Source organism: Periophthalmus magnuspinnatus, chromosome 21, assembly GCF_009829125.3.
Source record: "Periophthalmus magnuspinnatus isolate fPerMag1 chromosome 21, fPerMag1.2.pri, whole genome shotgun sequence".
Taxonomy (NCBI): Eukaryota; Metazoa; Chordata; class Actinopteri; order Gobiiformes; family Gobiidae; genus Periophthalmus; species Periophthalmus magnuspinnatus.
This window is the reverse complement of record NC_047146.1, coordinates 29,655,423-29,680,027: the sequence shown is the minus strand read 5'-3', so window position 1 is coordinate 29,680,027 and position 24,605 is coordinate 29,655,423. Positions and strand designations below refer to the sequence as shown.

Here is a 24,605-nt window from a genome sequence, read left to right as displayed (position 1 = left end):
TGCTCACACCGCTTAGAGTGCATGTGGAACAGACTTTAGAGGGAGCATCTGCACCTTGTCATGTGAGCAGCTCAAATGCACTTGGCACTTAGAGATTGAATAAAAATTAATTATTCTGCAAAAGAAAAGTATTCAGAAGTGTTTATGTGTCAACAGTCATTCAAACATGTGAATAATGAAGGCCAAGTGAATCATCTGTAATTTAGGCTTATCATTAAGTGCTGATTCACACCTGAAGTTCAAGGTCTGGACTGAGAACTTACAAGTGTTCAATTATTTTTGTTCGTCCACATTACCTCCCTTAAATCCAAATTATCGGACTTTCCCTGGTGCTGTATCTACTGTCGTCTTGACAATGGGAGAGCGCCCCATGGTTGATCTGATAATAGTGTTATCTGCAGCAATGATAGGTAAAACTATAATAGCTAAATATTCCATTTTTATTGTGTGGTGACTTGCATTTTATTAAAATGCACTTTACATCATAAGGAAAGCTTGTATAAGTTGGCCCCAAAACTTCAGGAGATGCTTATTGTGCTGACTTGTCACAATAAAGCAGAGGACTGTTCGGACCCGACCCACCAGAACACGCTGTATCTGATCCGCAGATTACGGTCAACAGCATCCCAGAACTGGAACTGGTAATCTTCATTCGGCATTATGTGCTCTTGGCACTTGCCTCCTGTGCAGTGACGGGCTGGGTCTTTCCATACTGGGGCACAGCTGATCTATACTGGGGCACGTGCCCCAGTAAAAAGGGTCTAGTGAGATCCCTGCTTGGCCCCCCAAATTTCTACTACTAATACTACTAGGCCTATTAGGTCTACCATTGGGTCTACTAATTAACACAGTAGGGATGAGAAAACGTGTAAGGGTTAGTATATGATAAATTGCTCGATGGTTGTGCCTTACTTTTTCCCTTCTCAAGTTAGTACTCAACCTCTTTCAAAGTTTCAATTTGGTTATTTTTTTAAAGCTGATCTTAATCTTAATTTCATGAACATAAACAATTCAATTTTTGCAAGTGGTATTTCTTGAAACAAATTACACACAAAAAAAGTCACATTCTAAAACAGACCTATAATGCAAATTGACTTTGCACAGCATAACGTTGTTAGTAATTTCCCCTTCTCATTTTCCCTCTTGAAGTTGTTTGATTTGTGCATGTTTGAGCAATCTTTAATTGCTTATTTTCAAGATGACATATTGCCAGTCAATCCCCCCTATATGCCATGGATCTATTAAAATAACTGGATAGGGTAATGCTAGCTTAGAGATGTCACAAGTTGAATTAGTGGGCACTCATTGGTACTACAACAAAAAATAACCTCTTGCCCAGAAATGATTTTTCTAGTAGAGCAAAATGTAATCATTAACTGCTCGAGTTCGGCTAAGAGGGCACCTACAGCTTTCACAGGTCGAATTTTACGGTCAAATTTTTACCTATTTTCCGATCATTAACTTTTTTCTCAGCTCAAAATCCATCTGTAGTCACTTTTTAATCGATAGGTTTGGCAACAAACCTATCGATAGCTAAACTCAAGTGGTTAGAGAAGTCAAGTGGTACGACATGAACGAGCATGTGAGTGATGTGAACGAGCCCAACTGTCATGGATGAGCCATAGGTTTAGCACATGGTTCAGAAGTACCCTGGAAGCATAAACATTATAATTTATAATTTGCAATTTATTTATTATTCCCTTGCCTCCTTCGTAGCCGTTCCACTTGCTCCTGCACAAAGTCTCATTAAGGGTGGCTCAATTGTGCATGGTCCATGGACAGGGTAGGGCCAGATGTACCTAGCCGCTAAAGGCTAAACTCACAACATATTGAGTACGGCCCATTGACTTCGGCAGCATCGTGTAGTAATTTTGGTAGATATGAAAAATAAAATCTGCTATTCACTAGCAAAATGTGCAGGTATCCAGCTAACATCTCCATGGCTCTGTGCTGTGGTGACGTTCACGGCAATGTCAGACGTGTTTCTTTTATTAAGTAGTTTTACATTAACATTGCAAATTATAACATAATGATGCATGGGTGTCATAGACTATAACTATATAGCAGGCACAAGGTCTTCTTTAACATGTCCAGAAGAATTGTCAGAAAGACCAAATTATGAACTGATAAACTAATACAGATGTAAACTTCAGTTAGGAGTTTTTATGCAGAATATGACAGGATAATTTGTTGTTTGTGCAGGAAATTATGATCCTTCAAATAACTGCAGTCTTTGTGGTTTGCAAATTGCATCCATTCAATTTTGATTGTGATTAATCTTGCTGCTCTACCACACACCTATACTAAATATTAAAGACCTGAAAAATAGCTTATAGTGGCAGGTTTATGCTTTTTAGAATTAATACTTTATTTATACAGGTTAACTTGTAGAGACTTATTGTCTGGTGGGACATGAAACTACACCAGCACATTTTGTTATTGTAATTATTGTATTGTATTTGGACTCACTGTGTCGACTCCGGCCAGCAGCAGCTCAGTGACGCTGCCCAGTATCTCCTCGACTGTCATTTTCTCACTGAGCAGCAGGTGGGTCAGATAAGCTCCATCTATGTTCTGGTCCAAATCCACTTTATGCTCTATCTCTTTAATTTTCTTTTGAATTAGCTCCTCAGCTTTAAAACAGAACATAAAAAATGTATCTTACCCTTTAACCAAATACATGACTTTCTAAGCAGCTTTCTACTGTGCATCCTGTGTAAGACTCAGCCCACAGGTTTACGGAACCAGGAAGATCTCTGCAGCACTCCCACACCACCCTTTCTCTGTTCACCAAAGTGCCAAATACAAAACTGAAACTCATTAAACTTTTTAGTATGTTGCTTTTGGCGAATATAGCCTTTTTAAACCAACAAAAAGTAATGTGTTAGCAGTTAATACTACATGTAACTGTATTACCCCCTCTTTAAATCAAGTTCTATATTACAGAAAATTAATTCTTGTGAGCTTTAAACCATGTTCTAATGTAGTGTCCTCCTCAAAAACATACCTGGAGTTGTGTTTTGTTTCATTCACATGTTTGAGTAATCCTTTATCAGTCTTTCTACATCTCCAAAGCTCAAAATGCTCTGTTCCACCTTGTGATGTCATGTAGTGGTAGTTGAAATCATTCAAATGATTCTAGTGAAGGTGTATAGAGTTTAAAAACACAGTGGAGCACTTCCTGTATTACTACATGAAATGACAAGGTAGAACAAGGTGTTTGAGAAAAGAACCCACCCTAAATATGCAGGATTTGTGTGTTAAACATGTGTGAATGAAACAAAACTCAACTCCAAGTATGTTTTTGATGAGGCAACAACATTATGAGAGAATTGCATGATATGAGCCCTTTAACTTACCGTAAATTTCGGACTACAGAGCGCACCTCAATATAAGCCGCACCAGCTAAATTTGAAAAGAAAATCAATTTTGTCCATAATTAAGCCGCACCTGAATATAAGCCGCAGGTTTTCATATTGTAACATGAGATATTTACACAGAAAGACGGTGCACCGACACGCTTTTTTTAAACTGTGCCTGAAAATTGGCACCAACACGACATCAACATCTGCAGGTTTAGAAAATAAAGCTGCACCAACAAGGAAAATCTGCTTTTATTTCCTCTGAAAACTTTTGTCGTCTTTTTACATTGACCAAGTTGGATTCATTGATGTCGAGCTTACGTGCAGTGGCTCTATTTCAGGGGTCGGCAACCCGCGGCTCTTTCAGCCTTATACTGCGGCTCTGCGTGGCTTGGGAAAATAAATTTTAAGTATTTAATTGAAGTGTATTTTATTCCTGTTAGCTCTTTTTTTATTGTAGTTTAAATTGGAAGATTATTATGATCTTAAAATAAAATTATATTTTCTTATTTTTCCTTGCTCAAAATAAGCGTCACACTCGCGGAACAATGTTCAAAACAAACTCCGCTCACGTCTCACGTCTCACAGACACAGACACAGCTCACAGTCCTGCGTAAAAAGCCCTAATTTTCAGACGCTGTGCGCACTAGGGATGGGACGATATACGATAATATCGTTAATCGCGATAAATAAGGTCCGCAATTAATCGTTCGTGGCATTTTTTAATAATCGCGATCATTGTGCACGATTATAATCGCCTTTACGGCATCACACAGCCTCATGTTTCCAGTTCCAATACAACGTTTATATGTTAGTTCTGGTGTTTGCCCACTCTGACATAGCAATGACACTTGTAGCTTCTGTGCTTATGGCTGTCTGAACTATATTCTGTCAGATATCAACAATAAACAAAGTCTGATCCGTAACTCTCCACAGGAACGTACCAGTGCGCGCCTCACCCGTGCGCACAGATGAGACGCTAATGTGTGTACATCTTAGATTTTTACCTACAATAATACAAACTGCAGAATAAAACAACACCTTTTAAACAATAGACAAATTAAGTCTAATTCATACAGCTGAACACAAATGTGCCAGAGCGCACGGTCCGAATGCGCACTGTGTGCACAGGAGCAAAGCTAACGATTATACACGGTATAATTTACGTACAATTAAGTCAATAGCAGAATAAACCACACTTACCGATCGAGAACAGCATCCAATCCATAAAAAAATAAGGTCCTTTACTCCTGAGTCCACTGTGGGATCTTTAATCTTTGCCATGAACCGCTCCAGGTCCGAGATGCCTCTAGTTTAACTTGTACAAACATCCACAGTGTCCTCGGTCACGTACTCCCTTTGGTTTGTCTGTTTCGTCATGTTTAAAACGCAAAACAACAGTGCGTAAAATGCGCCATTATGCACACATTTCTGCATCCACTCGTTTCCCAATTCACCAAAGTGCCTTAATTTAAAAAAAATTAAGTCTTCGTCGACGGGCACTTGCGTCACTTCCGGCGCAACAAGGACCGGTCCATTTCTCCAGCATGACATTGAGGAGTACACATTTTCTTCCGGGTACGTCTGTTTACGGAAAACCATGGCATGTGATACGTCATCCTGTCCCGCTGCTCATTGGCTGTCTGCGGGCTCAGTAACCCACACCCCCACCTTATTGGCCAACATTGGTGTCAATCACAAGCTAATACGTGTGTTTAGCACTGGGGAACAAAGTTGGCGCTGTCAGAAGTTTATTATGCCTGAAATCGACTAAAGAAAGGCAAAGAAGTGACGGAGCAGATTTCATATTTGGAGTACTTTCCTGCAGCAGATTGGACATAATTTCTTGACTGGAATATATTCTCTGGACCTTTACGGAACAAATGAGACCAACGTTGTGTGAATATGTTGATGTTTGACAGAACCAGAGCGCTCAATGGTAAGTGAAGTCCAGATTCACACTTTGTGACTTTTCTATAAAAACGTCTTTCCTGTCAGCACTGTGGTGATTGCAGGTGAAAATGGTTTGCATATCCAGAAAGACAAGCGCCGCAGCTTTCATTTGATGTGTAGATTGTTTGTGTGGGTGACGCAGAAGTGTATGTACATTGCTGTAAAGTTGTAAAGTAGGCCCGGGCCGTCGGAACGTTAACAGGTTAATAATTATCGCGATAATATCGTTAATCGCGATTATTTTGGCCACGATAATCGTGAGTCTAAAATTTAATATCGTCCCATCCCTAGTGCGCACAGGGGTCAGGAGCAACTTTCGCCCGTACCTAATGACACACTAATAAGCTCGTCCCTAGATGTATCATGAAAATCCTGCTGGAAATCGCCACAGAAATCTATTTGATGTAGTAGCAAGTATATTATCTGCTCTTGTCTCCGCGATGACGTATCAGACACGAAGCACAAAAGTAGAGCCACAAGCGAGTGAAAATGAGCCAAAACAAAAGTCTTTGGAGAGCTTTTAACAAAGGGGAAAAGGACAACTGAGGAGCCAAAAGAGGAGACTATGATCTCCAAGAAAAAGAAAGATAAATTTAACAGACAATACAGACAAATAAAACCTACATTATTCCGTTAAATTATTATTATTATACACAGTGTTATCTTCATTTTAGATGTCAAAAAGTATTTGCGGCTCCCAGTGTTTTATTTTACGTGGAAAGTGGGTACAAATAGCTCTTTGCGTGTTAAAGGCCGACCCCTGCTCTATTTCCTTCTTTATCTTAAAAACTGCATCATATCCATTTCATGATGCGCAAAATGATCGTTCAAAATCAAAACTAGTGAATTCTTCAGGGCAGAATCTTTCCCCACGTCTGTCTCACTTTTACGTTTACAGCTAGAGAGTGCCCCCCCAGGGGCCGTTATCCAGTAAAATTCCATAAATAAGCCGCACTGCTATATAGGCCGCAGGGTTCAAAGCGTGGAAAAAAGTAGCGGCTTATAGTCCGAAATTTACGGTATTATATTTTAACATTGTAATTATCCAGTATTGCAGCCTTCATGATGGCTTTGGCTCCAAATAAATTGGCTCTGCTAAACCTACTCACCGACTTTGAAGAGGTGGTCCCATGCGGCCACAAACTTCTTGTAGGGAGGCAGGTAGGGCCAGAGGGGGCGGGGGAAGATCATGACCACGTGTGACAGTCGAAGCATCTCGCCCACAGAGAAGATAAAGTGCTGGGTCTCCTCTGGGATGTTCTCCTCTATACACCCCATTCTAGTCTCAAACAGCACCGAGCAAATGCCTGGACAATCACAGAAAGACAAATTAGGCTCAATTACTGTTATTAAAGGATACATGTTATGCTTCTTCGGGTGTATTTAGTATTAAAGTGACCTTATTATGTAAAATCTACTTTTCAGAGCTTTTAACCATGTAACTTTTTAACTTATCAGAAAGTAAGCAGGGTTGGGCCTGGATAGTATTTGGACAGGAGACCACTGGGAATACCAGATGGAGTGGGGCATCAGTGGCAAAAACTGTTGTTGACAAGTGACCCAAGACAATTGACCCACATTGCTTAGTATGAATGTGGTGTGAGTCAGGCGTCATGTGTTTCACCCCAGTGAATGAGAGGGTTCCGTCCTTGCGCCTTTTGGGTAGGAGACAGGTTGTGTTGGGAGAGGTACTAAACAGGGCACCGACCGGGGACTCCTCAAAGAAATTCCAGCAAACCATCCAACGCCTCAGGAAGGGGAAGCAGTACTTCACCGACCCTGTTTACAGTGCTATTGACATTGACTGGGGATGTTGTTGGATGGCGGAAGGAATATTTTGAGGATCTCTTCAATCCCATCATTACCTCTTCCAAAGAGGAAGCAGAGGCTGGGGACTCGTAGGTGGACTCAGGACGCACCCACCACCCGGGCACTCAAGTCACTGAGGTGGTTGGCAAGCTCCTTGGTGGTAAGTCGCCAGGGGTGGATGAGATCTGTCCTGAGTATCTTAAGGCTCTGGATGCGGTGGTCCGGGACAGTACCTCTGGACTGACAGACTGGGGTGGTGTTTCCTCTGTTTAAAAAGGGGGACCAAAGGGTGTGTTCCAACTACAAGGGAATCGCACTCCTCTGCCTGCCCTGTAAGGTCTATTCAAGGGTACTGGAGAGAAGAATGCGACCGATAGCCAAACCTTGGCTTCCAGAGGAGCAGTGTATCGTCCCGGTTGAGGAACACTGAACTAGCTCTATACTCTCCATCGGGTGCTCGAGGGAGTTTGCCCAACCAGTCAAACCAGTGTGCTTTGTGGATTTTTCAGATGATGATGATGTCCTGATGGCTTTATCAAGACAGAACTAGTATTCATAGACTGTATAAATAAGTGGACATGCATGTGACATCACCCATAGCATTCAACTCAAATTAAGCTTATCGAGGCTAGCCATTATGGAGTGAATTTGGAGCCAGGCTGTTATTTGGAATTCTGACCATGAGTATCATAGCAACCAAAGAGCCAACCTGGAGAAAAGCTGTATCAGGTAATGCCCCTTCCTGCCAGCAACGCTGGTTTAGCAGGGGAAGGGCACTTAGCAATGCTGTCAATCAAACTTAATAAAAATAAATAAATAAAAACACCAGGATCATGTAGAGCGATTCAATACAAACATTTTAAGACCAAAATGATGAGCATGACAGCAGCATTTACAGACAGGGGCAACTGTTTTCAAGGTGAAAAACGTGAATTGGAGCCAGCATTAATGCAGACGGAAGTGCAGCCCATGATCACTTCCTATTGTCCATTTATATATGACCTGAAAAGAGCTGGGACCACCGTTTCCAAGGTTACTGTTAGTAATATACTAAGACGTCATGTTTTAAAATCATGCATGGCACGGAAGGTTCCCCTGCTTAAACCAGTACATGTCCAGGCTCGTCTTAAGTTTGCCAGTGACCATTTGGATGATCCTGAGGAGTCATGGGAGAAAGTCATGTGGTCAGATAAGACCAAAATAGAACTTTTTGGTCTTAATTCCACTCGCTGTGTTTGGAGGAAGAAGAATGATGAGTACCATCCAAAGAACACCATCCCCACTGTGAAGCATGGGGGTGGTAGCATCATGCTTTGGGGGTGTTTTTCTGCACATGGGACAGGACAACTGCACTGTATTAAGGAGAGGATGACCGGGGCCATGTATTGTGAGATTTTGGGGAAACCTCCTTCCCTCAGTTACAGCATTGAAGATGGGTCGTGGCTGGGTCCTCCAACATGACAATGACCCGAAACACACAGCCAGGATAGCCAAGGAGTGGCTCCTTAAGAAGCATATCAAGGTTCTGGAGTGGCCTAGCCAGACTCCAGACCTAAACCCAATAGAAAATCTTTGGAGGGAGCTCAAACTCCGTGTTTCTCAGCGACAGCCCAGAAACCTGACTGATCTAGAGAAGATCTGTGTGGAGGAGTGGGCCAAAATCCCTCCTGCAGTGTGTGCAAACCTGGTGAAAAACTACAGGAAACATTTGGCCTCTGTAATTGCAAACAAACACTACTGTAGCAAATATTAACATTGATTTTCTCAGGTGTTCAAATACTTATTTGCAGCAGTAACATACAAATAAATTATTTTTAAAAATCCTACAATGGGATTTCCAGATAATTTTTTTTTAGATTATGTCTCTCACAGTCAACATGCACCTAAGATGAAAATTTTAGACCCCTCCATGATTTCTAAGTGGGAGAACTTGCAAAATCACAGGGTGTTCAAATACTTATTTGCCTCACTGTATTAGTTTCAATAAAGCTTTTTAGGTGCATTACACATATACAGTATATCAAAACACTGAATTCATATATTTGTTTGAATACTGTTTAATGAAGTTATATATTGGCTTGAACACTGATTTAATGCTTTAGTATTGAAATAATTTATTCATTATAATAGTTCTCTTTAAAAGCAGCATTGTGTGTTCTGAATAATGGGAGGCAGTTGGGTGCTTTGCAGAAACTCCTTTACAGTGATAAGGCAGCCGGAGGAGACTCAAGGCCGAAAAACAGACCGGTGGAGTCGGGGATGTCCGAGAGAGGTGAATGAGGCCGGAAGAAGGAACCAAGGCGTCAACCTGCTAATATTATTTTATATATCATTCATAATATTTGCATATTCATGTTGTACTTTACCTTTGGGTCAAGGGAGAGGCAGGCAGTCGGAGCGCCTGACTTAAGTCCTGCATACCTAGGTTGTTAGGGACACCGGTCTGACCCCAGAGCTCTGTATTAGGATTGTATTTGTCAGGGGAATAAACTTTTTTTATTTGAACTGATCGAATCCAGTCGTCATTTTTGATAGAACACACCTAACAGTGTGAAGCAGATGGGATGAGAATCAGCTCCTCTAAATCCGAGGCCAAGGTTCTTGATCGGAAAAAGGTGGATTGCCTACTCCAAATGGTTGGAGAGTCCCTGCCTCAAGTGGAAGAGTTCCCTAGTTAGGGAAGGATGGCAGCAGTCAAAATGAATTTCCTATGCAGGGTCGCTGGGCATTCCCTTAAAGATAGGTTGATGATCTCAAGTCACACTGGAGGAGTTCGGAGTTAGTAAGAGAGCAGAGCATGTGTAACCCCAGAGGTACATGTACCACAGTTTGAGAAGCACTGGATATATTTGAGCAGATTCTGTTTTGTCCCAATACAGATATTTTGCATAAACAGCTCTCGAGGTCAGAATATGTCCACTGCGTGCTGCCTACATCTAATTGTAAAGCGTTTTATTGCCCAATAATCAAAAAGTGCATGTTAGCACGCTTGTTGTTAGCTTTACTGTGACTGTAAAACTCCACAATGTTCTCTAAGAACTGCAAAATGCACTTATAAACTCATTGCAGAGAATAATTAGGATGCTCAGAATGCATAAAGCAAGTGAGGAATAACTTTGGACCATTGCAAACTGTTTAAAATTAACTATGTTTTTAGGACAGTAAAACTCAAGTACAGTGTACTTAACCTTTACAACACCAATTTGGATATTTCCTGTTTATGTTTATTTATTAAATATGGGACAGTGCACATTGATCAACATGTGTTAGTATAGCATGTAAAAGTGCCAGAGTTAGCCATGCAGGCTAATTTTCATCCGTAGTCCCATTGGCAGGTTGATGGCAAGACAAAAAATGGACATAGGCACAGAAAACATTCAGTCCATCACACATGACAAAGCACATTAAAGATCAGTGAATAATACTGTAGACATATTAGTAAAATTAGAACATGCTAAAAGCACAGCACATACATGAACAACAATAAACATAATTCACAGTCACTCAACAAGACAGACACATTTGCTGTGATGCAAAAACACATACAGATTAGTTATGTTCACATGTCTGATTGTCCAGAAGCCACCGCTTCACAAATCTACTAAAACTATGTATATAAGTCATATTCCTTATTTCTGTGGGGACCAGATTCCAGGAGTCCTGGATCAGATGATGGTTAGATGTGTGGGTTCAATATATTGTACTTTGCGGCTGCTATAAAACAGCTATTAGGGCTACACAATATGGGAAACTGTGCATTACTGCGTAAGCTAATTTTGCTACAGTAATTTTGACCATATCCTTAGGCCTGTCACAATACAACTATATTGCCTGCTTCATGTTTATTGTGTCAGTGTCATAAATTTGTTTCAATATTATCATGTATTGTCTATATTCACTTCAGCAATATATCACACTGTCAGCATGAAGATTAGTAAAAAATCCTAACCTTCAAAAGCAAACTTGTAGAGCTCATCAACGAGATTGTGGACCACTGGCTCCTGCCCCCTGCTGGTGTCTCTGAGCCATGACATTCTGTGAATGAAGTCTGTCACCACTTCATTTATGGTGTCTGTGTAGGAGGACACATGTTTGGGCTTTAACAGTCGTGGGTTCAGAATAGTGCGAATGTGATGCCATTTTTCCCCCATCCTGTAAAAACCAAAAAGACTATAAGCACACAACAAAAACAACCAACATATAGACTAGTGTTGTCACAATACTAAAATTTCGATTTCGATACCACTATGTGGTTATGTGTAATTTTCAACATTAAATCCATCCATTTTCTTCTGCTTACCCAGGCCGGATCGTGGGGGGCAGCAGTCTAAGCAGTACAAAATAATATCATGCTGAGGCCCTGTGATGGAGCTATATCTACAGTTACAACACGTAGACTGATTAACAGAAGGACAGTTAAACTGTCCAATCAGAGACATTTAGTTTACATTCCCTGTAAGATGATAACATCCAGTCCTACTGAAACTAAGCTGAAACTTGCTGTGCTCAATGTCAGATCTTTATGTAACAAGTCCTTTTTAATTAATGATTTTATTTCTTCTTTTAGTCTTGACTTTATGTTTATAACCGAAACATGGCTTGACAAAAACACAGGTAATGCAGTTCTAGTGGAATCAACTCCACCCAACTTCAAATTTGAATCTGAAACATGAGTAAACAAAAAGGGTGGAGGTGTGCATTTTTTAGAGATAATTTAGTTACTCACAGTTTGTCATTTGGGGTGTTTTCATCTTTTGAGTATGTTTCATTCAAAATGGAGCTAAAACAATCCCCCTCCATACTCTACTTAGTCATATATAAACCTCCCCAGCACTGTCTGAGTTTTATTGATGATTTTACTGAGATGCTTTCAGTCGCATGCACAGACTTTGATGGTTTAGTCAATACAGGTGATTTTAATGTACATGTGGATAATGTGTTTGACAGAAAAGCCAAAGGTCCTTGAAACCTTTGGTCTGACTCAGCATGTCAGCGAGCCCACCCACAACAGAGGACACACTCTGGACCTGCTCATTACAAAAGGAGTAAATATTTCAAATGTCAATGTGGTGGATGTTGCTCTATCTGATCATTTGTGTGTCTTCTTTGACCTGTCTGTTATTCCCAAACCAGCAGCTGGTCCTGCAGTTGTTCGAAGAAGACACATAAATGATAACACAGGTGCACTGTTCATGGAAATGATACACTTTGAAAATGCCTCATGTTCTAATGTTGATGATTTGTTGAACTCTGTAACTTCGAGTGTTTTGAATGTTCTGGACACCATTGCCCCAATGAAGGTTAAAATGGTTAAAGATAAGCAGAAAGCGCCATGGAGGAATGATGACTTGGTCAGGGCACAGAAAAGGGAGTGCCGGAGGGCCGAGCGGGAATGGCGCAAGTCAAAGCTCCAGATTCATTATGAGATTTACAGAGAAAAGATGTATATGTACAACCACACTTTATGTAGAACAAGGCAAAGGTATTTTTCTGACATTATTGGAAGTTGTAGTAACAACTCTCGTGTCCTGTTTGCAATGGTAAACAGATTAACAAACCCCCCAGCTCCACTGCCGTTAGAACTAATTTCCACATCTAAGTGCAATGAGTTTGCAGTATTCTTTAATGACAAGGTTCAGGGCATTAAAAATGCTATAAATTCCACAACGCAAATAACAACCCAGCACCCACCCAGACACTTAGAGCTGACTCACTTTGCACCTGTAACTGACAAAACTGTCCAAGAGATTGTCACCAGTCTGAGTTCATCTACATGCTGCCTTGATGTGTTACCCACTAAATTTCTAAAGTCTGTGCTCAACAGTTTGCTGTCACCACTCACTCACATAGTTAATATGTCACTTCAATCTGGAACATTCCCAAGCGCTTTGAAAACTGCGGTTATCAAGCCTCTCCTAAAGAAGAGCAGTCTTGATGCCACAATATTGAACAATTATCGACCGATCTCAAATCTGCCATTTTTAGGCAAAGTCCTCGAAAAAGTTGTTTACCAACAACTTATTAACTTCCTCCAAATTAACAACTCCTTTGATGTCTTCCAATCAGGTTTTAGACCCCACCACAGCACTGAGACTGCTCTTATCAAGGTGACAAATGACATCCGCCTGAACACTGATGCAGGCAAAGTCTCAGTCTTGATCCTGTTAGATCTGAGTGCTGCCTTTGACACTGTGGATCATGGGATTCTCTTACAAAGTGTAGGGGACTGGGTGGGCATCTCTGGTACGGCACTAAACTGGTTCAAGTCCTATTTAGAAAACAGGGAGTACTTTGTTGAAATTGGAAAATGTATATCAGATAAAATGTCCCTGACCTGTGGGGTACCCCAGGGTTCAATCCTGCTGGACCCCTGCTGTTCAATCTCTACATGCTGCCATTAGGCCAGTTAATACGCAGCAATAATGTGTCTTACCACAACTATGCAGATGACACTCAGATCTATATCTCACTGGCAGCAGGTGAATATGGACCAGTGGATTCACTCTGCCACTGCATCGAGCAGTGTGTGGATGCAAAACAACTTTCTTCTGCTAAACTCAGACAAGACTGAAGTCATCATCTTTGGCCCACAGAAACATAGAGAAAGTGTCAGCAGTCACCTCCAGTCTCCCTCTCTAAAACCTTCAAATCAGGCTAGAAATCTAGGGGTAATAATGGACTCAGACTTGAATAACAATAACATCAATAACATCTGCAGCTTTTTACCACCTAAAAAATATAGCAAAAATCAAAGGTTTACTGTCAAAACCAGACTTAGAGAGACTTATCCATGCATTTGTCTCCAGTAGGTTAGACTACTGTAACGGCCTGCTCACTGGCCTCTCCAAACGAGCCTTAACACAGCTGCAGTACATCCAGAATGCTGCTGCTCGGGTCCTGACTAGAACAAGGAAGTACGAGCACATAAGTCCTGTGCGCAGGTCTCTGCACTGGCTTCCTGTAGCTCAAAGAATAGACTTTAAAGCAGCTCTTCTTGTGTACAAGTCTTTCCATGGCCTAGGACCAAAGTATATCTCCGACATGTTAGTGCCATATGAACCATCTCGCAATTTGAGGACTTCAGGGACCAGCCTCCTGCTGGTGCCCAGAGTCAGGACTAAACATGGGAAATCAGCGTTTCAGTTTTATGCAGCTAAAACTTGGAACAGTCTTCCTGAAGATGTGAGACAGGCCTCTACTTTGACAATATTTAAATCCAGGCTCAAAACGGAATGTATGCAATTACAGGCCAATTAGCATACTTCCTGTGGTCTCAAAAGTTGTGGAGAGAGTAACTGCTGAACAATTAAAGGAACACCTCTCCAGAAATAATCTGCTATATCCCATGCAATTTGGATATAGAAAACACCACTCCACCAAAACTGTATGCTGTTTTTTCATTGAGACAGTAAAGGCAAAGCTGGACAAGGGCGGTGTTGTGGGTGCCGTATTTTTGGACCTAAGTAAAGCTTTTGACATGGTCAACCACTCAGTGTTACTGGGAAAGCTCACCCATTACAATCTGTATCACAGTGCACTGTAGTGGATAGAATCATATCTTAAAGACCGTGTCCAGTGTGTACGCATCAACTCAAAGCTATCAACATCTAAGGCCAATGATATGGGTGTCCCACAAGGCTCTGTCCTGGGGCCATTGCTTTTTACAATTTATATAAACGATCTCCCTTCAGTATGTGGACATATCGTTGTTTATGTACATGGGAGTGAAGAAACCAGTGTGACAAAAAACTAACTGAAAAACTAACTCACACTGGCTACAATCTGCTTCTCTCACTTTGCCACTAACAGTGGCAATGTACTTTACTAAGACACAAAAACAGTCTTCCTTTCCATGTATATACATAAATAAGAGCAAAATCAAAACAGTAGAGGAATTCAAATATTTAGGAGTTGTTCTGGATCCAATCTTTAGTTTTAAAAAGCATGTTAAAAAGTTTCTAATACTTTAAAATATAGTCTGTCTGTGTTTAGACACATTCGAAACAAATTTACCAATGAAGCTGCAAAAGTGTATCTAGATGCAATAATTATTTCACATATTAATTATTGTATATCTTGTTGGTGAGACAACAAAACCTTCAAAAAAGTCCTTATATAATCAAGCCGTTAAGATACTGGACAAAAAGCCACTTCGATATCATCATTGTCCAATATTTTCACAACATAACATGTTAAACTTTGACAATTTAATTACCTTTTCAATTGTGCGGTTAGTCTTTAAAATCTTAAATAACACAGTGCCTCCTCCAATGAAAACATTTGTGCAGCTCTGCTCTGAACAAACAGCCAGGACCTCCAGGTCCACAAGTCACAATGACTGCAGATTACCTTAACGGACCTCGGCCTTCGCATAGACAGTTTTTTCTTTCAAAGTCATCAAAGAATGGAACAAACTGCCACAAAGTATGAAACTTTCCTCTGACATGAAAAACTTTTCATTCAATGTTAATAAATTATTATTAGAGAATCAGCAGTGTCAGCATTAAGAATGGCAATTGGTATGATATAGTTTTAGTGAGATTTTATTGTATAATAATTGGTCATTTGTAGTGTGTGAGTGTGTATGGATTATATTGCTTGCATTTTATGTTGTATTTCTCACCTGCTCAGGGACTACAGATGGAAACTAGCTTCAGCTATAACCTGGTGTAAAGCATTTTTAATGTTTTTGCACATTGCCCCTGTCAAATAAACTAATAAAAGAAAGAAAGAAAGCTCATCCAGTGGAACCCCAAGGTGTTCTCAGGTCAGCCAAGAGACAGTCCCTCCAACATGTCTTGGGTCTTACCCAGGGCCTCTCCCGGTGGGACATGCCCGGAACACCTCCCTAGGGAGGTAACCCGAGTCACCTCAGCTGGCTCCTCTCGATGTGGAGGAGCAGCGGCTCTACTCCGAGCTCCTCCCATGTGACCCTCACGCTCCAGTCCCCCTTCTTAAACAGAGGGACCACCACCCCGGTCTGCCAGTCCAGCGGTACTATCCCCAACCACCACACGATGTTGCAGAGGATGTCAGCCAAGACAGCCCCACAACATCAAGAGACTTAAGCTTGGCCTGGTACTCGTCAGTTGCCTCTGGAGTCCCCACAAGCCAACAAGGCACGAAAGGACTCCTTCTTCAGCCTGACGGCATTCCTTACTTCCAGTGTCCACCACTGGGTTTGGGGGTTGCCACTGCAACAAGCACCGCAGATCTTACGACAACAGTTACAAGGGGCCGCATTGACAATAGAGGTGAAGAACATGGCCCACCCGGAGTCCATGTCCCAGGCCTCCCCCAAGGTCTGGGAGAAGCTCTTCCAGAGGTGCAAGTTGAAGACCCCACTGACAGAGGGCTCCGCCAGACGTTCCAACAGACCCTCACAGTACGCATGGGTCTGCCAGGTCTATCTGGCTTCCTCCTCCCCCAGCTGATCAGTTGACAGCTCTGCCCCTCTCCTGACCCGAGTGTCCAAGAAACGTGGCCGGAAGTCAGATGACACGACAACAAAGTTTATCATCGACCTCTGACGTAGGGTGTCCTGTTGCCATGTACACTGATGGACACCCTTGTGCTCGAACATGGCGTTTGTTATTGACAAACTGTGACTGGCACAGAAGTCCAACACCACTCAGGTTCAGATCAGGGAGGCCATTCTTCCCAATCATCCCTCTCCAGGTGTCACTGTCATTGCCCACGTGGGCATTAAAGCCCCCTAGTAGTACAACGGAGTCCCTGGTCGATGCACTGTTTAGTACCCCTACCAGAGACTCCAAGAAAGCCGGATACTCGGCACTGCTATTTGACCCTTAGGCCAACACAACAGATAGAGGCCTGTCCCCGACCCAACCAACACGTGGTGGCTGAGCTGTGGGGCAATAAGCAGTCCACAGCCCCTCTCAAGGAGTTGGGTACAAGAGCCGAAGTGTGGATGTGAGGCCAACTATATCTAGTCAGTAACACTCAACCTCCCACACAAGCTCAAGCTCCTTCCACCCCAGTGAGGTGACATTCCGTGTTCCCAGAGCCAGTCTCCTTGTTCGGAGATCCGGTCGTTGAGGCCTTCCACCTTCCAGGGTGGGGTTCCGGTAATGCCAATCCGGCCGACATAGGTGCCATTGTTTTTATTCTCATCATGAAAGGCTTCTGAACCGCTCTTTGTCTGACCCATCCCCCAGGTGCTCAAACCCCTCTACCATGTTAAGGTGAAGGAGTACGATTTTATTACAAAAACATGCAGCCCACCCATATGTCCTTTGAAAAATAACCCAAAACAAGGTTAAAAAACAACTAGTTAAGTGACATGTCTGGTCAGCTGACCAGACATGTCGCTTAACTAGTTGTACTGATTGAAGCAGGATGACGGAGCAATCTGCAACCCGACTTTTTCAGGACAGGATACTAGGATACTGTCCTGAAAAAGCTGGACTGTAGATGGCACTGTAGTCCTGCCTCCACCAGTAGGAAGACATCACCAAAACCTGTCTCAATCAACTATTCAGACATGTCACAGCAACATCACATGACACTTTGAGGAAGACTGAAGTGAGCAAAGGTATGAAAACAATCTCAACTTTTGGTCTGAGAAAACTATTCTACTATTAGAATACTATTAGAATAATTTATAAGAATTTCAGATGAACCTCACTGGACAGCCCATAGGCCTTGCTCCTCAGCTCTCTTTGGCTCCTCCAGTGGGGCATATGTATACATGTTTAGACTCTGTGTTTGACCCTGGTCTTGTCCTGGTTCAGTCTGGCTGTACTCACTCTGTCAGCTTCTGTAGGCCTTATTCCTCAGCTCTCTAGTGGGGCATACCTACGCCTAGTTCATAGCTCTGGGGGAAGCAAGATCCAGACCCCACACTGTTATCTGTGGGGTCCCCCAGGGCTCCGTTCTCGGCCCAACCCTCTTCACCATTTACATGCTTCCCCTCAGTCGTGTCGTCAGCAAGCATGGAATAAATTTCCACTGCTGTGCTGACGACACACAACTCTACCTCACCATCTCTCCTTCCTGTACCCCCTCTGCCGCAGTCTCCCATCTCAGCTCCTGCCTGGAGGAGATAGAGGCGTGGATGAGTCAAAAATTCCTGCGGCTAAATGGCTCCAAAACAGAAGCCATCCAAACTGGTACCTCTCATCAACTCCGCTCCTCTCCAATCACCTCTGTTTAATTTTTCGGACACACCATTCCCCTCTCTCCCTCTGTAACAAACCTGGGGGTCAAATTTGACCCCCATCTCTCCTTTAACAATCATGTCACCTCCATCTGCAAAACTGCCTTCTTTCACCTCCGTAATATCTCCAAACTTCGCTCTTCTCTCTCCCTCCCTGCTGCAGCGAAGCTCGTCCATGCCTTTGTCTCCTCCAGGCTTGACTACTGTAATGCACTCCTCATCGGGATCTCTGGCAGGAGCATTCAAAAGCTCCAGTATGTCCAAAACAGTGCCGCCAGGGTCCTGATGAGGGTGCGTAAACACGAGCACATTACCCCCATTCATCACTCTCTGCACTGGCTCCCCATTCACTTCCGCATTCAATACAAAGTCCTCTTGCACACTCATCACTGTCTCCACGGTGCGGCCCCCACTTACCTCACCGAACTGCTCACACCACTGAAGGGTATGTCAAGTAATAAAGCTTCTGAGTTGCATTACAAATACATATATCAAAAATATGGAATGCATATTGATTGAATAAAGTTTCTTAGGGGCATCACATATACATATATATCTTTTGATATTGAAATCATATAGGTTTTGAATATTATTATGTAATCACCATTTTTATACTGAATTGATATATTCTTTGAATGTTGTATCTTTTTGGAGGTCGTCTAACAAGCACCATACTAAAATTTGAACACCATGTACTAACACTGAAACTAGGTTAAAGGTAACATCGTAAAACGTGAATTATGGAAGACAGTTGGTGCTTTGCAGAAACTCTTTTACTGAGTTAAGGCAACATTGTAGGAGGTGAATCATGTCGTCTGACAGCCACTATGTTTATACTAGAGTGGAGCATCTTGTACTAATACTGAAACTATGTTAAAGGCAACATTGTGTGATATGAATTGTGGGAAACTGTTGGGGTTGTGTAGATGCTCCTTTACAGGGACAGGGTGGTCGGATGAGACTCAGGGCCGGAAAAATAGACTGGTGCAGCCTGGAGGTATGGACGAGACCGGAGGGAGGAGCCGGGGCGACAACCTGCTCAACATAATATTTGCATATTCATGTTTCATGTTCCATTTTTATGTTACGGGGCCAGGGAAAGGCAGACAGACTGCCTGCTGCACATACGAGGGATAGATCATTTGACCCCGGGTCCTGTATTAGATTGTAACTGTCAGGGGAATAAAATTTTGAGATTTGAACTGATCGAATCCAGTTGTCATTTTGATAGAACACGCCTAACACCACACACCTCCACTAAGACTCGGTCAGGCCAACAGCACCGTCTGGTCATGCCCAGGACACGGCTCAAGACCATGGGCGACAGAGCCTTCTCAGTGGCTGCTCCCCGTCTGTGGAACGCCCTCCCAGACCATCTCAGGGCTCCACGGTGGAGACGGTGGATGCTTTTAAAAGAGGACTAAAAACTTACCTTTTTACCTTGGCCTACAGATAAACACCGGCTATTGTTTTATTGCTTTTACACCAATTGTCTTCTGTTTTTAATGTTAATTGTTTTTGCTGTTTTTAATGTCTTTTTTGCACAGTAGCACTTTGAGATTTGTTGTTCAAATGTAAAGTGCGTTATAAATAAAATGTATTATTATTATTATTATTATTATTATTATTATTATTATTATTATTAGTCCTGGTTCATTCCTGGTTCAGTCCTGATTTAGACTTGGTTCAGTCCTGGTTTCGGCCTTGTTTAGACCTGGTCTAGTCTGGGTGGTACTCACTTGGTCAGCGGTCCATAGACCTTGTTCCTCAGCTCTCTGTAGCTTCTTAAGTGGGACCTGGTTCACTCCTGGTTCAGTCTAGTTTTAGTCCTAGTTTAGACCTGGTTCAGACCTGGTCTAGTCCTGGTTTCACTCACTCGGTCAGAGGTCTTTAGGCCTTGTTCCTCAGCTCTCTGTAGCTCCACCAGTGTGGCATATACCTGGTTCACTCCTGGTTCAGTTTGGCTTTGGTCCTAGTTTAGACCTGGTTTAGTCCTGGTCTAGTCCTGGTTGTACTCACTCGGTCAGCGGTCCATAGGCCTTGTTCCTCAGCTCTCTGTAGCTCCTCCAGTGGGGCATATCTGTTCGTACAGGGTTCTGTCCATCCTGTCTCAGAACCTGCTCTATCAGCTCTGGACTTGCCACATTCACCAAACTCAGAGGACCAAAGCTGGACTTCCATAAAGGACCCCAGATCTTACTTTGCTCAATCTGCGGGAGGACAAGAATATTTTATTTTATTTTATTTACAACCACTTCTGGTGTGGAGTTCAACACCTGCCACAGACAACCTAAAGCACAAAAACAAAGTGGACAATGGCCCCATTTCACAAAGCAGAACTAACCACTTTGAATTTGGGGACTACCACTTCTCTGGTTCAAAGAATGGGTTACCATGATGACTGACTCAGGGTTTATGCTAATTCTCTATATGAAACTGACAACTTTGAGCTGACCTCTTTTCAGGGACAACAAACCTCGAGTTTTGACTAAACCTGCTTATAATACAGAGGAGAATAAATCGCGGTATTAGTCTACTAATTTTAGTAGTAGGTTAGCAGTGGTGACAAGTTGTTACAGTTGAAGTTTACAAAACTATAAAACAGTAATACAATATAGGCCTAAAAAGCTATATATGCCTATTATTGGTATCAACCTATTTGTAGGTAGTGGTCACCACCAAAATAGCACAATAACAAAAGTGGACAATATCTCCCCATATCATATTAGTAACCTTTATAAGCATTAAATTAGACTACCTGGAATAGGTGCATATGTTGAAAATATCCCTTTACGAACAGCCAATATAACGTGTTCATAAAGGAAGGTCCGGTTAAGTCGTCAACAGTCTTCTGTTTTGAGTTGTTTCCCATTACAGAGGTGGTTGTGGACGCGTTTTGACACAGCAATGTCACCACGGGGGTTTGGGTCTTCATAGCCGGGATCAGTCTCCTTTTCCCGGTTTGGAGTAGTCCGGTGCAGCGGTGGTGCCATGGTGGTGGTATCAAACATCTCCGGAGCATGGCTGAATGAGCTTTTCCCGCTACAACTCACGATATTGGACTAAAATAGGGCCTCGTTTGCACAGAAGAGGCGCAAACTACTTTGGAGCGCGTATACAGAAACCGTACGGCGCAGGATCTAAAAGTGAGCGGTGAAAATGTGAAGCTGTTTCCCTCCAGCGCCCTCTCTCTTTCTGCCTGTGCCCGCTACACTTTTTATTTTCTGCCTTTGGCTTTGGTTATTTTTTCTTCAACAGAAATACGTCATCAGGACAAGACTTGAACAGACGATCACAGATTTAAGTTATCGGGGAAAATCATGGATCTATTGGGTAAAATCCACAACATAAATTTAATTGAGCCATAATTATAAAGAATTAAACCATATTTTTGGCATACATTTGAAAGATTTTTTTTTTTTTTTTTTTCAAAAAGTTCTACACCATGAATTTGTATTATAAAGTATATATTTGTGCACTACAGCGATTATTTTCTAAATTCCATTAGCGTAATTATATTGAATTATACACAGGTCAGATCGTACTGTGTCTATTGCTTTTGTACATTCATTTAAATAAAATAAATAAAGCCCTGTTGGGACGACAGTATGGAGAACGCAAATGTAAGTTAAATTGTTTGTTTGTTTGTTTGTTTGTTTTTCATTCAAATTACCACTACTGAACAATCTCTAAATCCCTATTTTATGCCAAATGATGTTATCGTGTTGCCAATGTGTTTGTTCAATCCCTCAGCCGTCCATATACTTGTTAGCCCGGTAGTCAGGTTGTCAAGAGGTCTAGTAATCCATTTTTTAGTGATTGCAAGCATCTCTTAGTGACGTATTCTACCTCTCTGTAAACAGCTAACTATACATCCCTTTGTGACCTTGTACGGACAGTATGTAAAATGAGTTAAGTCCTTATAAGACCTGTCTTCTATAGATAGAAACTTTATGGGGCTTTAAGTACTGGAAATGTCCCCTGAAACACAACGCATGTGCCTGCTGTCTGTAACTTCATTCATCTGATCAAATAAACTTCTTTCAACTCTCTACGTGGTCTGCAATCTCTTCCTTCACGATTATTATTATTACTATTATTATTATTATTACTATTATTATTATTATTATTATTATTATTATTATTATTATTATTACTATTGTTGTTGTTGTTGTTGGCTATTATTACTGTTATTTTTTATCGACACAAGGTGGCGCTTCGTTTACAATTGTACTGTCTGTAAGGCCATAGGCTAATTACTTTTTTAAGAGTCATGGATCTATTAGGTAATAGTGCACAGACTGTAATGTATCTCTTCTTTAGTGCAGTTCTTCTCAGTAACTACATCCGTGATAACGACAGGTAATACGGATTAATACTGTGCATGTGCATGAGATAGTAGGAGACATGCCTGTGTATCATAGTTAGGGAATAAGGAATTTGAAGAATAATAAAGACAGGAACAGCTAAAAAAATAATTTAAAAAAACTTATGAGTAAAAAGAGTAGAATCATGCATACTATACAGGCCTACATATAACATCATTGTGTTGATGATTGAAAATTGATTTAATTTAATTTAATTTGATCACTGTGATAAACAGTACTCTACAGACTCCATCTCTTCAGTCCCAGGCTACATCTTCAAGGCTGTCATTCCAAAGCAACGAGCCACAACCATCTGTGCTGCAGAAAATGACAAGGTTTGTCTGCTGTAGCATTTGAATTGCCCAGTTTATGTATTGTTATGTATGCATTTACACAAAAAAAAACTGCTAAATTGAGCCATTACAGTGCCTCCAGTAAATTCTAAGAGTTGCCATTGTTGTGTTGAAATGTTGTATGACACCTTCTTAAATGATCAAATATGCACATTATGTGTACTGTTTTAGATCATTTCCTGGTGCATTCACAAAATGCCGTGGCAAATCCAGGTTTGTAGCAAAGAGAAAAGCTGTCAAGGACATGATTGTCTATTTTTACCTCCTCTCAAAAAATACAACTAAAACCCCACAATCAAAGGATGAGTTCAAATTCATTTGTGCGGGGCTGGGAAAAGGGAGTTTGGAGGTGACAGATGGCCACAGTCATGCAGAGGTAAATTTGTTGTAATGGTGTGTTCTAATCTGTTTATAGATTTATTCATTTCATAAGGGACTATCTGTCTACACAGTATTTTATTTTTTTTTTTTTTCAAGTTGATAATAGAAATAATAGTAAGCAGCAGCAGTAAACTTGATTACAGACTTGTAATCCAGATGGGCTCATATTTTCTGATGTATGATATAATGTTGTTTCCTCTTCACAAACAGACCTGGAGTTGTGTTTTGTTTCATTCACACATGTTTAACACACAGATCCTGCAAATTTTTGCCGAGTTCTTCTTTCAAACAGAAAACACTTCCACTTTGTGATGTCATCTGGTAATACAGGTAGTGCTCCGCTATGTTTTTAAACTCCACACACCTTCCCTAGAACCAAAAAAGGAGCTGTTAACTTGAAAACTAGCACTACATGACATCACAAGGGGGAACAGAGTATTTTGAGCTTTGGAGATGAAGACTGTTAGGCGTGTTCTATCAAAATGACAACTGAATTCGATCAGTTCAATTTTCAAAAGTTTATTCCCCTGACAGTTACAATCCTAATACAGAACCTGGGGTCAAAAGCTCTATTCCTCGCGGCCTACATAAGCGGGACTTACAGCCAGTCGGTCTGACTCCCTGCCTTTCCCTTAACCCAGGGGATAAAATACAACATGAATATGCAAATATTTTGTTGAGCAGGTTGACGCCTTGGTTCCTCCTTCTGGGCTCATTCACCTCTCTCGACGTCTCCGTTTGTTTTTCGGCCTTGAGCATCCTCCAGCTGCCTTATCTCTGTAAAGGAGTTTCTGCAAAGCACCAAACTGCTTCCCATAATTCAGAACGCACAATGTTGCCTTTAAAGGAGGACTATTACAATGAATGAATAGTTTCAGTGTTAGAGTATCAAACCAGTGCTCAAAATTTAGTACAAAAAATGGCGCTCATTAAACAACCTTCAAAAGGATACAACAATCAAAGGATATATGAATTCAGTGTTTTGATATATATGTGTATATAATGCACCTAAAAAGCTTTATTCGAACTAATATGCATTCAGTATTTTGATATATGTACAGTGAGGCAAATAAGTATTTGAACACCGTGATTTTGTGAGTTCTCCCACTTAGAAATCATGGAGGGGTCTGAAATTTTCATCTTAGGTGCATGTCCACTGTGAGAGACATAATCTAAAAAGAATCTGGAAATCACATTGTAT

General features: G+C 41.5%; 1 protein-coding gene across 1 annotated transcript in view; it reads right to left on the bottom strand.

Moving 5' to 3' along the window:
* LOC117389813 (sterol 26-hydroxylase, mitochondrial) overlaps positions 1-21,500 on the bottom strand; it is a 32,353-nt gene extending 10,853 nt beyond the window's left edge. The window contains exons 1-5 of the mRNA XM_033987535.2: positions 21,062-21,500; positions 20,323-20,513; positions 11,074-11,276; positions 6,425-6,622; positions 2,470-2,633 (exon numbers count right to left, since the gene is read on the bottom strand). Of these exons, the coding sequence (XP_033843426.2) occupies positions 2,470-2,633; positions 6,425-6,622; positions 11,074-11,276; positions 20,323-20,513; positions 21,062-21,325 (1,020 nt within the window). The 5' untranslated portion in view covers positions 21,326-21,500. The remainder of the gene's footprint in view (positions 1-2,469; positions 2,634-6,424; positions 6,623-11,073; positions 11,277-20,322; positions 20,514-21,061) is intronic.
* Between the last annotated feature and the right edge of the window lie 3,105 nt (positions 21,501-24,605).